The sequence below is a fragment of the Chinchilla lanigera genome, unplaced genomic scaffold, assembly GCF_000276665.1.
Source record: "Chinchilla lanigera isolate Chin_1 unplaced genomic scaffold, ChiLan1.0 scaffold00021, whole genome shotgun sequence".
Classification (NCBI taxonomy): domain Eukaryota; kingdom Metazoa; phylum Chordata; class Mammalia; order Rodentia; family Chinchillidae; genus Chinchilla; species Chinchilla lanigera.
The window spans coordinates 20,871,832-20,886,290 of NW_004955422.1; the positions used below are offsets into that span (position 1 = coordinate 20,871,832).

The 14,459-nt window shown below is 45.9% G+C and overlaps 1 protein-coding gene across 1 annotated transcript in view; it reads right to left on the minus strand.

The window, feature by feature from the left end:
* Nucleotides 1-89: 89 nt before the first annotated feature.
* Nucleotides 90-14,459, minus strand: part of Stip1 (stress-induced phosphoprotein 1) — a 15,032-nt gene continuing 662 nt past the window's right edge. Inside the window, exons 2-14 of the mRNA XM_005384644.2 lie at nt 9,333-9,542; nt 8,287-8,428; nt 8,008-8,149; nt 7,292-7,460; nt 6,000-6,126; nt 5,805-5,907; nt 5,513-5,633; nt 4,426-4,522; nt 4,157-4,281; nt 1,849-1,885; nt 1,564-1,667; nt 1,238-1,410; nt 90-553 (exon numbers count right to left, since the gene is read on the minus strand). Of these exons, the coding sequence (XP_005384701.1) occupies nt 481-553; nt 1,238-1,410; nt 1,564-1,667; nt 1,849-1,885; nt 4,157-4,281; nt 4,426-4,522; nt 5,513-5,633; nt 5,805-5,907; nt 6,000-6,126; nt 7,292-7,460; nt 8,008-8,149; nt 8,287-8,428; nt 9,333-9,542 (1,623 nt within the window). The 3' untranslated portion in view covers nt 90-480. The remainder of the gene's footprint in view (nt 554-1,237; nt 1,411-1,563; nt 1,668-1,848; nt 1,886-4,156; nt 4,282-4,425; nt 4,523-5,512; nt 5,634-5,804; nt 5,908-5,999; nt 6,127-7,291; nt 7,461-8,007; nt 8,150-8,286; nt 8,429-9,332; nt 9,543-14,459) is intronic.

The window sequence follows — 14,459 nt, forward strand, 5'->3', positions numbered from 1 at the left end:
AGCAAGCTTCCACTCCACACCTCTCCCAGTCCACTGAATCCCAAGGGTCAGTCTTTGGACGAAAAAAAGAAATCACTCAAAGGCCATAGTAACATATAACCACGTCCAACTGGCTTGTTTTATTGGAGGTGGGGACGTGGAAATAACAATATGAAGACAGCTGGGACCCCAGGTTGGGAAGAAGACCCTCCCCTCCCCATATTGCCCACTGCCCCAAATAAAAAATAACCAACTATGGGGGAGCAGCTGAGACAGGACCGGGGCATGGGGGAAGGAGACACGAAACTCGAGGGCAGCAGTGAGGAGACCATGCGTGTGCTGGGAGGCCCGTGGCGGCAGCTGTATGAGTCTGTGTCTTCCAGGTAGGCATGTATAAATATAAAGATAAGCTCTTCTTTCTCCCCTCTCCCTCTGCTGTGCTGCTCGCCGCCATCCCAGCGTCTTTCCACACGAGGGCGAAGGGAAGAGATGAGCAAGTCATCACCGAATTGCGATCAGACCCACATCCATCAGCTTCTGGATCTTCTGCGCTATTACAGGGTTCTTTAAGTGTCTGAAGAGGAAAAGGTGAAGTGAGCTGAAATGAAACTTGCCCTGAAAGAAGGCGTCCTTGCTTTCAAATCAAGCTCCAACTCAAACCCTGAGCAGCCACAGTCAGGGTACAGAAGCAGCCTGGTGAATGAGGATCAGCAGACCTGGTGAAGTCTTGTCTGCTGTGCAGAACCCGCCAGGCCTACTGTGTGTGTTCCTGGAAAGCCACAAGTCAAGAACCTTCCCCCAGAAAACTGGCCTTCCCAACTGACTGCCTAAGCTGTAAAGTGAAAGCCACCCATAGCTCCCCCAGTACTGGGGATTCAACCAGGGGCCTTTGCAGCAAGTTACATCCCCAGCCCCTTTCTACTTTTTTTTTTTTTTTGAGACAAGGTCTCACATATAGTTCAGGCTGGCCTTAAAGCACTCCTGCCTCAGCCTCCCAAGTGCTTGAATTACAGATCTGCACCACCACGTCCAGCTCCCCATTATTTTTAGATACAGTGTCCTGCTAAGTCACTAAATTACCCAGCTTGGGCTTCAATCTGTGACCCTCCTGACTCAGCCTCCCAGAGTACTGGGATCACAGGTATATGCTACTACACTTGGCTCTATCTTTCCAGTTTTAAGAAAGACTACACAGCCCTTCCTAGGTAGATCACACCTTGCCAACTATCTGCAAGGCCATCTCATGAATTTTGCTTACTCGCTGAGCGCCTGGGGGTCCTTCTGCATCTGCTCCAGGATGAGCCGCATGGCCGGGTCACTCATTATCTGCTGCACCTCAGGGTCGGCCATGGCCCTTCGCTTCACATCCTCTGGGTTGTCGTGTCTGTTGTACTGAGCCATCATACAGCGCTGGTAGCCATCTGCAGCCTCCTGTATTCCAAGGGGGAAGGGTGTTGACATTACCTAGCTCACTTCTCTAGAAAGTTCCTGGCAACAGAGCCAGTGACAGGGAGCCAGGAGGACAAGACAGAGACTGCAGAGAGAAACAGGCAAAGGTGGCCCATGAAGGCCAGCAGAGCCTACCTTACAGCTGGAGTCCAGGTCCAGTGCCTTCTGGTACACATCCATGGCCTTTGTGTAGTCCTTCATGGCCTCCAGTGCAGCGGCTTTCCGCGTGTAACCCTTGACTACGGACAAACAGGAGGTGAGGTGCCACCCGAGAAACAGCTCCCCAAGTCCTGCGAGCTCTGTCCGCCTGACTCCCTTGGCGCCTGCTGATCTAGCTGATACACGCCAAGGCCCTGTGCTTTCCTTCTCTCAATCTTTTGGCAGAACAGGGGATGGGGAGAGGCAGGGAAAGGCACTTACTGAAGGTTGGCTCCAGCTGGATGCATTCTTCACAGTCCTAAGAAGCAGCAGCAGAAAAAAATTAGGCACTTCCCTTAGCAGGACGCAGCCAAACTGCTCAACCCTGCCCTCAGATGTGCCCGAGGCTTTAGTTTTTGCCTCTGCTGCTCCAGCCAGTGCTGGCCCTGGGTTAAGCAGGACAACAGCGTGAGAAAGCCACGTTTCAGCGCCAGGAAAGACAACTCCAGAGATCACCATCCCATGCAATAGGACAGCCTGACTCTTCACAAGGCTGCTATTATGACAAACACAGAAAAGGTGGTGACACTTCTAGTTTTGAAAGAGAACATGACAGCCAGATGAAATGTACTGGCCTTCACACTTGCTTTTTTTTGACAGACACTTGTTCAAAAAGTAGACATAAGCCAGGTATGGTGGTTAAGGCCAGCCTGAACTGAATAGTGAAACCCTGTCTCAAAAAGACAAAACAAAAAACAGAACAAAAAAATCAGACATATTTGGACAAACAGGAAAATCTGAATAGCTAAACGCACAGCAGATGACATTAGCTAGCCAGCCTGTCTTTTTGTTTCTTTGTTTTTTTGAGACAGGGTCTCACTATGCAGTTCAGATTTGCCTTAAACTCACCATGTAGCCTAGGCTGGCCTCACACTCACGGTGCTCCTCTTGCCCAGCCTCCCGAGTGCTAAGATTATAGGCGTGCAACCACCACAGCTGGCTGTATTAGTTTTGAGATAGGAAGATTCTCACTATATTGCCTAGGCTTGTCTCAAGTGATCCTGCCATCTGTAGACATGTCATTGCACCTCTCCTAATTCTCTTTCACAAATGTTTCAACAAAGCATCAATATGTGTTAATATTTAATTTTTGAACAGAGAGAGGACACAAAAGATCTTAGCTGTGTATTGTTTGGAATAGGTTGAAAATAAAAAATAATACAATTTGTGGTGGCACACAGCTGTAACCCTGGCACTCAGCAGGAGCCTGAGGCAGGAAGACTGCTGCAAGTTCAAGGACAGGCTGGGCTACATAGTGAGTTCAAAGCCAGCCTGATCAAAATGGAGATTGTGTCTCAGGAAACCAAAAAGACAAACACCAACATGGGCCCCGGACTTAGTATTTCTGGATCTATCAGATTTTGCCACCTTCTCACAGTACAATCCAGTCCAGGCTGGTCTGCTAGACAACACTGAACACAACACAAAGAGCTACAAAATATTCAGAACGATGGGGACTAAATCTCCAGAGTCACAGTCACACTTGACCATACTGTGCATGACTGAGACCAGCACACCTGCCTGTACCTGAACTATTGAACTAAACATAAAAAAAACCCCAAGAAACTGATGAAGGAAAAAAAAAGTAAGCACTATATAGTCATTCTGACAATATGGTTGAACAAACTATAAATGCCTTCTGATCTAGCAATCCTACTTTTGTGCATAATCTCCAAAGAATCAAAAGTAGGGACATTAACAGATATTTCTATACTCAAGTTCTCAGCAGCATTATTCACAAGAGCCAAAAGGTGGAAACAAACCGTTGTCTACAGAAAGACAAATGCACCAAGAAAACACGCCATGTGTATATAATGGAATATTGTTCGGCTTAAAGAAAGAAGCCCTGACACCTGCTGGGACATACATGAATCCTGAAGATATTACATAAAGTCGGGTCAGTCAGTTCCAAAATGGCAAATACTGGAATGACTGTGCCTGAAGGACCTATAGCAGTGAGACTCATAGAACAGAAACAGTGATCACCATGGGACATTTCAGTTCAGGAAAGTGAAAAAGTTTATATAGCTGTTTCCCAGTGGTGTGAATACACTCAGTGTCACAGTGTACACACAGAATGGTTTAAAAGCAGCTTTCTGGAAGGCTGAGGCAGGAGGACTGCTAAGGTTGAAGTCAACTGTGCAGCTTGGCAAGACATAGCCTCAAAATAAAAAAATTTTAAAAGTGCCAGGGATACAGATGAGTGGTAGAGCACCCTGTGGCTCAATCCCATTTAGCAAAAAAACAAACGAACAAACCCCAAAGACAAATGGGGAAGAAAAGAAATAGTCCTCAGTGAAGGTGGCAAGCACCCACTTTCCCAAGTACGCTCAACCTCTAACCCCAAGGGGAAGGCCAGGTGTGCACAGGCCCTATATTTTACATACACAAGCAGTTCCTCTGTGAATGTAATCTGGAATCAAGGAAAGACTACCAACCTTCAAGTGAAAATACAAAAGGGGAAATAACACCCCTGTCCTTGTCCTCAGAGTTTAAAGTCACAGAGGTGCCACCTTCCTGAGCTCCTCACCTTGAGCGCCAGCTGGAACTCCAGGAGCTTGGTATAGCAGGCAGCTCGATTGCTGTAAAGTTTGGCATCCCGTGGGTTCCGTTTAATGGCTTCTGTATAGTGCTTCATGGCCTGGGGGTAGTCTCCTGGATAAGGAAAACAAACACTACTTTTGGAAAGGCAAAAAGCCATCTTTTCCTCCAGACCACATGTACCTGTAGTAGCCAGGTGCAGGAAGCCATCCATCCACATACTAGTGTCCACAGAGGGCCAACAGGGGAGATGGGTACCTTTCTGAAAACACTCATTGCCCTTGTTCTTTTCCTCCAAAGCCAGGTCAGGGTTGATGTAGGCCAGCCGCTCTTGCTCCTTCAGGATTTTCTCCGCCTAAGACAAAGATTCTTGGAATAGTAATGTAAATTCCCACGAACATTTAAACAATGGGCTAATTAGAGATACTTTTCAAGAGTTCTTCTGGCAAGGTTTTACTTTTGTTTCAGGAATTTTACGTTCCTGTGGTGGAGAAGTAACTCAGTGTTACAGAACATGTAGCTTAGCAGGCTTGGGGCTCTGGGTTCAATACCACTGACACACAGTTTTACGTGTCTCCTTAGCAAGGTAACCAGTGTAACAGAATGAACAGTAGTATTACCTATGGTTCGAAAGCATGCCCTACACAAAAATGATGCATGTCTTAACAGCACTGTTAATTTTCTAACTCATTTTAAAATTTTTGTTTGTGGAGATGGGGTCTTGCTATGTTGCCCAGGCTGATCTTGAACTCCTGGGCACAAGTGACTGTCCTAACAACCTGAGCAGTTGGGACTTCAGGTATGTTACCACTGTACAGGGCTTCAACATTAGAGCTGGGGGCCGGGCGCTGGTGGCACACATCTGTAATCCCAGGACTCAGGAAGCTAAGACAGGAGGATCGCCCTGAGTTCGAACATAGCCTGAACTACACAGGGAGACCCTGTCTCAATACAAACAACAAGGCTGGGACACAGCTTAATGGTAGTTTTCCTAGCATGCTTGAGGACCTGGGTTCAATCCCCAGTATTACCCCCAGCTCCAAAAGACACAGAAGCACCAGGTTATTTCCTATATGATGTCATCATGAACTGAGAGCCGAAATCATGTAAGATGGCCAAAGCCACTATTTAAACAAACTTTCTCTGCAAAACTAGGAATTGAACCCAGTGCCTCTGCAATGAACTATAGCCCCCAGCACTTACTTATTACTCACTTGCTCATCACGTACATGCATCGCGGCGGGACTAAACTAGGGTAGAGCATTTATTTGCCTCACATGAATGAAGCCCTGGGTTTCATCCCCAGACCTGCAAACACAGCTCTTCTTATCCTTATCTGACCCACCTGCTGGCATTTCTTCAGTACATCTGGAGTTCTGTGCTCTGCCAAAGATTTGTTGTAGAAATGGATGGCATCCTTGTACTTTTCCTCTTTGAAGTAAGAATTGCCAATTCGAGCATAAGCTCTTATAAAGAAAAGAGAATTTATTTGCTGAGGACAGAGCCTAGAGAAGATATACATGCAACTAGAAACAAGGTCCAAACCACTGCCTGAGCATGCCACCCTCTTAACACCCTTTGTCTTGGCTCTAGTGGCCAGCAACACCCCTCCCCAAACTCCCCGAGGTCAGGCGTACTTGGCAATCTGTCGATAGTCTTCTCGGTTCTCTCTCCCCACTTCGATGGCCTTCTCACAAAGCTCTCGGCATTTATTATAGTCGCCCTTTTCAAAGTATACCGCTGCCAGGCAGGATGGTTAAAAAAATAGTCAGTGCTCACTCTGTACCTTAACAACGCGTAACCAGTCTGCCACCCCTGGTTCCTGGCCTTACCTGCTTGATTGGTAATGTAAGTCATGTTGGTAGGGTCCAGTTCCTTGGCTCTGTCGTAATGCTTCAGCGCCGTGTCAAAATCTTTCTTCTTGTAGGCATCATTCCCCAACTCTTTTTCTTTCAGTGCCTAGGTGGGGTTTGAAAGAAGCAAATCATAAGCAAATCTAACCCAGATAGCAAAGAGAGCAAGAGTGTGTGATTTGCCCAAGGTACTGAAACAGGTCAAATTTAACATGCGCAGAGAAACAAGTTCTTCACACCAAGGGCCTCCTGATCTACCAGCATACTATGATTCTTTTTTTTTTTTTCTTCCTTTTTCCTGTGGCACCAGGAATTGAACTCAGGACCTTGAGCTTGCCAGGCAGGTGCTTATACCACTAAGCTATATCCCTGGCCTACCAGTATACTATGAAACTCTTCCTTTTTTACCTACCTATGAAACTCTTCCTTTTTTACCTTGGTTTTTTATCAGGAAAGTTAGAGGGTTTCTTTAAAGAAGAAGAAATCCCCTTCAACTCAAGGCAACGGGTGAGGACTACAATTTTGAGTCAGGTTTTACTGAGTAGTGGCCAAAAACTCACTTTTTGTCAGGTGGCTGTTCTGGAGTCTTAGTTTGGAGGCCAGCAGATGAGGTGGTAAGAGATAGGAGAAAGGGCAGAGCGGCAGCAGGAGTCTTCAGCACAGCTCACTACCGCCCACACCGAGGGCCCTTTTCCAGCTGAGACACCCTGAACAACCAACACTCACCCATTTAAAGGTACTAAATTTGGCAACAATCTGCTCTCCCCGTTTACAAGAGAAATGAAATCACTTAGGCACATGCCTCCTGCTTTGGAAGACAGGGTTGCTAAGTGGACAACTTTCAACCACATGCCACATCCAGCCAGGAGGCAGAACAGAAGCCAAAGGATCTGCTCTTCTGGATCACAGCAGTGACACGCATCACTTGTGACTTACTACCTTGCCCCGCCTAGCTCTCATGCTGACAGCTCTGCAGCAGCTGTGGTGACTATGGAGGGGCTACCAAGATGTTTTAAAATATTTTGACTAAGAAATAGTGTTTCTTTTTTTGATTTCCTAACATGTTTTTATAGAACTTTGTTTTTTTGAAATGCAGTCCTGCTATGTTGCCTAGGTAGCACTCACACTGCAGGACTCAAGTAAACCTCAGCACACACTAAGCATTTAAAAATAACCACAGCTGTCAGAGGTCCACACATGTTCCCACTCAACATACATGTTCTAGTTCACCCAGTTTTTTACAAACAGAACAGGAAAAAGAAAAACGTTACCTGCTTCTTATTCTCTGGAAGATCCTCTTCCATGGGCTCTGGCTTGGTCTCCTTTTTGGGAGGAGGAGGAGGAGGAGGAGTTGCAGCCTCTTCCTCCTCGTCCATGCTGCCCAGGTCAACCCCAAGCAGAACACTGAGTGTCGTCATGATCCGAGGGTCTTGTAGTTTCCTAGTTTTCATTTTTTAAAGGGAGAAAATTACCTTGCTACAGCTGATCATAAGCCCCCATTTACTCTTACCAGTGTAGCCTCACCTGTCTGTTGATGGCTACACTGTACATTATTCAAGGTTATAGCAGAATGTTCAACCCTTCCAAAGGTTACATGAAGCCTCAGAGATCAGAAGCACTACCGAGGCAGGCAGATATGCAGAAGAATGAGTCATCGCAGGTATACCTGACTATCTGACCTCGAGGACGAAAGGGCTCAGTGACAACCCCCAGCCCAAGGCTCACAGCACACCTCCACAAAGCGGGCTCTGCACAAGGACCTGCGTTCCACTCCCAGTACCACCTAAAATAAAAGTTCTAGGAGCCCAGTGGGGGGGGGGGCTGTGCAGACTACAACACTGCAGATGACTGCAGTATCTGCTCGCCTGACCCTTAAATCCCTACCACTCAGTGGAGAACACGAAGGCACAAACCCTGTGGCCTGGGCAGGGAACTCTCTGCTGCAGGGCTTCCTGCATTTTAGACTCAACTTGCTGCCTCTACTTACGTGCCCAGGTCGGACGGCTTGTTTCGTAGTTGCTCAATCAACTCCCGGTAGGTAGGGTCACTGAGCAGCGTCCTTGTCCTGGGATCATTCTCCAGCTTCTGATACAGGTTAGGCATGTTGAAAGGGTTCATGAATTTCCTCTCTGTCCAAATAAATCAAAGTGTATCACCATTCACTTGTGTTCTGGTGCCCTTATACCCTACCTGATTGGGGCTGGGTGGGGTGATGGCTCAAAATCAATCCCACTGGGAAAATAACAAAGAGTTGTGTGGTGCCTACCTGCCAACCGGGCCTCCATATTCTGTAAACCCTCTTTGAGTTGTGGGTTACTTGCTTCATGTTTTAAACCCTCCTCATACGTTCGCTTGGCTTCTTCGTATCGGTTTAAGAACTCAAGAGCTGCTGCTTTTCTCGAATAGCCCTTAAACCCACAAATAAGGATACAAAATAAAGGGCACGTACAGGTAATGCAGATGTACAAAAAAAACCCCTATTTTACATATTATGGACCAAATGGATATTCACATGAAGGCTGAGGAGAAAACAGGGAGGCCACAACCCCAAGGATGAATCCTGACACATGCAAAAGAACACTCCTTTCCTATCCTGACTCATCTAAAAAGCAAGGCTTATCACTGTAGCAGCACTTTTCCAAATTTTAATTTTTCTGATTTTTTAAGAAAAGGTCTCGGGGCTGGGGATTTAGCTCAGCGGCAAAGCGCCTGCCTGGCAAGCGCAAGGTCGTGAGTTCGGTTCCTGGTACCGGAGAAAAACCAAAAAAAGAAAAAGAAAAAAAGAAAAAAAGAAAAGGTCTCACTATGCAGCCTAAGTTAGCTCTGAACTCATTTATTTATTTTTATTTATTTATTTATTTTGGGGTTATTTTCCCCTTGTACCAGGAATCGAACTCACAACGTTGCGCTTGCCAAGCAGGCGCTGTGCTGCTGTAGCTCTGAACTTATGATCTTCCTGCCTCAGCCTCCAAAGCACTGAGGTTACAGCCATGTGCTGTCATGCACATAGCTTAGCATTTTCATTTTGCCAGTACAAAAAAGCCCATATCACAACTAACAGTAACAGATCTGATGAAAAATGTCACCAATGGGCCAGGGATATAGCTCAGCAGCACAAGTGCCTGCCTGACAAGTGCAAAGTCCTGAGTTCGATTCCCGGTACCCAAAAAAAAAAAAAAAAAAGTCATTACTTTCAAGGAGAGGTGGGTCGGTAACAATCAACCTACTGGGATAGAGACTGGGCAAGTCAGGAGGCCCTGCCACGAGGCATTTCTTGGGTAAATCCAAAGAACCTGACCTCCCCAAGCGTACCTTGCCCCAGTCGGGCTTCAGGTCAACAGTTTTGCAGCCATCCTCATAAGCCTTCTGGTAGTCTCCTTTCTTGGCATAGGCCGCGGAACGATTACTATAGAGCACATGGTTGTGGGGGTCCAGCTTAATTGCTTCAGAGTAGCACTGTAAGGCATCGTCAATATTACCGGCGCTCAGGGCCTTATTGCCCTTCTCCTTTAGCTCATTCACCTGAGGAGAAAAGCAGCCTTATAGTTTCTCTCCATAACATGCTTACTTTGTCCCCAAGTTGTTGTTTTTTTTTTTTGAGACAGGTCTCACTATGTATTCCAGGCCGACCTTGAACTTGCACTGATCCTTCTGCCTAAGCCTCCTAAGTGCCAGAATTACAGGCATGTGCCATCACATCCAGTTTGTCCTCAAATTTTCAAATGATGCTTGTTCTTTTCCACAACTATCAACAAACAGACTACTTTATGGATTGTAAGTGAGAAACTGGAGCTGTGGGTACAGCTCAGTGGTAGTGCACCTGCCTAGCATGTGTGAAACCTTGGGTTCAATCCCCAGTACTACAAAGTGAGAGAGAAATCGTAGGTTAATTCTTAACATTTTCTACATCTTTGAGAGCCAATAATAAAAAGTAGGAAGCCACATGCGATGGCACATACCTGTAATCCCAGCACCGAGGGAGGTGGACAAAGAAGGACCACAGGTTTATTCTACCTGGGAAACTCTATTTCTAAACAAAAAATTAAAAAAAAAGACTGGGGATGAAGCTCAGTGTGGAGGCCCTGGGTTTAATCCTCAGCACAGCAAAAATAATAAAAACAGGAGTAAGAAGGTCATCTTTTTGCTCTTCATTAGCTTTTGTGTGGTCTGCTAAGAACTTCTGCCACTTCTCCACTTTGAGCTGATTTCCCATCTTCTATCAAAGACCATTTTCCATGTTTTGGTGTACTGTACTAATGTGGTAAATTTATGCTCTGATCCTCAACGGGTAGAACTAGCCCACCCAAAACTTTAACACTACTGTATCACAAAGATGATGGAAAAGGACAAAGAAACATGATTGTGAAAAAAAAAAAAAAGATTGTAGTTTAATTTCCTATCCTCTTAAACACAATGCAAAAAGATGGCACACATCAAAAGAGTTTCAAAAAATAAAGGGGAGCCAGGTGTGGTGGCACACACCCGTAATCCCGGCACTTGGGAGGCTGAGGCAGGAGAATCACTGCAAGCTCAAGGCCAGCCTGTGCTACAAAGTGAGCTCAAGGCCAGCCTGAACTGGATGGCGAGACCCTGTCTCAAAAAGAACGAAGGAAGGAAGGAAGGAAAGAAGGAAGGAAGGAAGGAAGGAAGGAAGAAAAAAAGGGGAACCACGAGTGGTAACGCACATCTGTAATCCTAATACTCTGGGAAGCTGAGGCAGGAGGATATCAAGCTCCAGCATAACCTGGGCAAACTGAGCAAGACCCTTCTTCAAAATAAAAAATAAAAAAGGCTGAGGATATAGCTTAGTGCCAAGGCCCTGGGTTCACCCCAGCACTGTGTGAGTGGGGCATGGGGTGGGAAGAAAAGGCAGCCTTAGCCCATAAGTCTAAACTTTAGTTCCACCAGGTCAGATGCCCCACAGCCCTATACCTCCACAACTCACTTTTTTTTGTCTTTTTGAGACAAGTTCTTGCTATCCAGTTCAGGCTGGCCTTCAGCTCACTTTGTAGCCCAGGCTGGTCTTGCACTCCCAGGGATCCTCCTGCCTCCTGAGCCTCCTGAGTGCTGGGATTACAGGCATGTGCCATCATGCAGAGCCACAACTCACTTCAATACGTTAACTCACTCTTTGTTGGTGCTGGGATCCAATATATGACCCTGCAAACGCTAAACAAGTGCTCTTCTACTGAGCTACGTCCCAGCTCCTGCAAACACAATCTGTGGGATTAAGCTACATCATCCAAGTTACTACATCATTCTTCCTATTCAACATCCACTCATGATCCAGTGTTTCAGTAGAAGAACAAAGTCTGTGAAATTGATTGTGGAACTCTGAGGCATACCAACCAGGAACTTCCACCAACCGGAGATCTTAAGCAAGGGTGAAGCTGGTACACCACTACCTGGGAGGTTGATGCAAGTTGAAGGTCAGCCTATGCCCTGTGACAAAATTTTAAAAAGGGCTGGTGATGTAGTTTAACAGTAAGTATCCTTGGATTCAATTCACAGTGTGTGTGTGTGGGGGGTGACGATGATAAGGACAGACAGAAACTGCCAAAACTTAATAAGCCAAGATGAAAATTTTTAAAAATTTGTTGATTTAAAAAAATACTTACTGAGTGATTTTTTTTTTTTTTTGGCACTGGGAATTGAACACAGGACCTTGCACTTACCAAGCAGGTGCTATGCCGCTGAGCTATATCCCCAGCCCTAGTTAGTTGTGATCCTATTAGTTCAGGCTGGCCTTGAACTTACTATGTAGACTAGGCTGGCCTCAAACTCATGGTGATCCTCCTGCCTCAGCCTCCTGAGCACAGAACACAGGCATGCAACCACTATCCCCAGCAGAATGAAAATTTTAAGAGGCCAGTATGGAAGCCAGAAGGCAAAAAGTTACCAAACTCAACTGGGATGAAGAGACAGCTGAGGAATAACTTTTTGAAGTTCTTGCCTATCCTAGAGTAATTACCTTTTTTTTTTTGGTGGGGGGGAACACAGTGGGTCTGAGCTACATTCCTATCTATTTTCTTTCTGAGACACCGTCTTGCTGAATTGACCAGGCTGTGCTTGAATTTGTATGCAGTCCTCCCCAACTCAGTCTCCCAGAGTGCTCTGATTACAGGTGTGCACCATCACACCTGGCTTAGAAAGAAAAGCATTTTTCAAACCAAGCACTGACTCACAGTGGAAGAGAAAAATTAATTCTGTGGTTTTATTGTTTTTTGTAATGGGGATGGAACCCAGGGCCTCACACAGGCGAAGTATGCATTGTACCACTACACTATGCCTCCCAGTCCCTAGACTAGCATTTTAAAAGATCAAGTGGAACAGAAGATAAAATCACAGTGCACACAACAGTACTGTTTTGCTGAATGTGTTAAACAGGGACTGGGGGATAAGCTCAGTGGTAAACCACTTGCTTAACATGCCCTAGGTTCCATTCCCAGCACAGTCAAAAAAAGAAGTTACACAGTTGTATGATGTATTAGATCAAATGTAAAAGTTATATTACTGTGGAAATTGAAAGGTCTGTATGGTGTTTCTTTGTTTACAATTTTATCATTTATTTTCAGCAGAGTTTTTTTGGTGTGTGTGTGTGTATCTTTCTGAGACAGGGTTTCACTACGCAGTTCAGGCCAGCCTTGAACTCACTTTGCTGCCCAGGCTGGACTCCCAACTTGCAGCCATCCTTCTGCCTCAGCCTCCTGAGTGCTGGGATTATAGGTATGCACCACACCAGGCCTACAGTTTTGATTTTTTGAGACAGGATCTTACTATGCAGTTCAGCCTGCCCTTTAACTCACTATGCAGCCCAGGCTGGCCTCAAACTCAGTGTTCTTCCCACCTCAGCCTCCTTAATGCTAGGATTACAGGCAATTGCTGCCACACTAGGCTAAAATCACTAATTTTGAATATTCACGATCTTTTTTTTTTTGTCTTTTTGAGTCAGGATCTTGCTATGCAGTTCAGGCTGGCCTTGAGCTCACTTTGTAGCCCAGGCTGGTCTCAAACTCCTAACGATTCTCTGAGGCAGGAGGACTGCCATGAGTTCAAGGCCAGCCTGCACTATATAGTGAGACCATGTCTCAAAACCAAAACAAAAGTCTCTTGCTGGGCATGGTGGCGCACACCTGTAATCCCAGGGCTTGGGAGGCTGAGGCAGGAGAATTGTTTTGCATTCGAGGCCAGCCTGGGCTACATAGTGAGCTCAAGGCCTAGACCCTGCCTCAAAAAGACCACACACACACACACACAAAAAAATAAATAAATAAAAAATAAAAATTTTAGTATTTCCTGACACTGTAATGTAACATTAGAGTTGAAACTGCAAACAAGTCAGGTGCAGAGGTATGGGCCTATGTTCCCAGTTATTCAAGAGGCTGAGGCAGGATGATCACAGCCCAAGAGATTAGAGCCAGCCTGACCACAGCTAAATCCCAGCTAAACAAGAAGAGACCATACATACAGTTTTTATTTATTTTTGAGACAGGGTCTAACTGTGTAGCCCAGGCTGGCCTTGACCTCTGCCATAAATATGGATTTTTCAAAAAGGGCAAGGAGATTGGGTGTGGTGGCGCAGCCTGTAACCCCAGCGCCTGGGAGGCTGAGGCAGGCCTGAAAGAAAGTTCAGGGTCAGCCCATACAACTCTATCTCAAAATAAGAAAAGGCTGAATGTGTAGATATAGCTCAATGGTAAGACAGCTCCCAGGTTTCATCCCAGCGCTGCCCGCTTCAAGCCATCTGTATGTATTGTCCTGTAAGCTTGTGCTTCTGAGTTTAATGTTACTTTACAGTCTGTGTGCCTGTATGTACATTTCTGTAATGGCTGATACGATAAAAATACTATTTTCGGGGGCCAGAAGGTGTAAGTCAATGGCAGAAAGTGTGCTGTTATATGCTTGAGGCCCTGGGTTCAACCTCCAGGACCAAAACAAAAAAAAAAGAAAAAGAAGGCAGAACAGCCCTTGTTTCTGGCAACATGGCAAAATATTTCTTACACCAAAAATGTTTTTCTTGCTTATACTATAACCATTGACCCAAGGTACAATTTAATTTTTCAAGGGCACAAAAAGTTTAACAGCCTCTCCAATACCACACTTTCTCCTTGATTTAGCAAGGAGGCTCGAGCAAGGGCAGTTATTATACTAGAACAAAAGGTTAGGTTTTGTAGATCATTCCAAAAAAAGTGAGCTGTTTTCTCTTTTTTTTTTTTTTCCTCCCGGATGAATCACTACAGCTCAATGACAGCTCCCAATGCAACAAACCCTCCCCAGGCCTCTCACAGTTGCAGGCCAGCGCGGGCCGAACTAAGTCACGGAACACGAGACCCACCGCTCCGGCGGGCCCCGAAAACTGTGCCGAGGCAACTTCTCCCAGCACGCAGGAAAGCGACCGATCGCCGGGGGATTGGAGACCCGCACTCCAGAGGTGCCGGC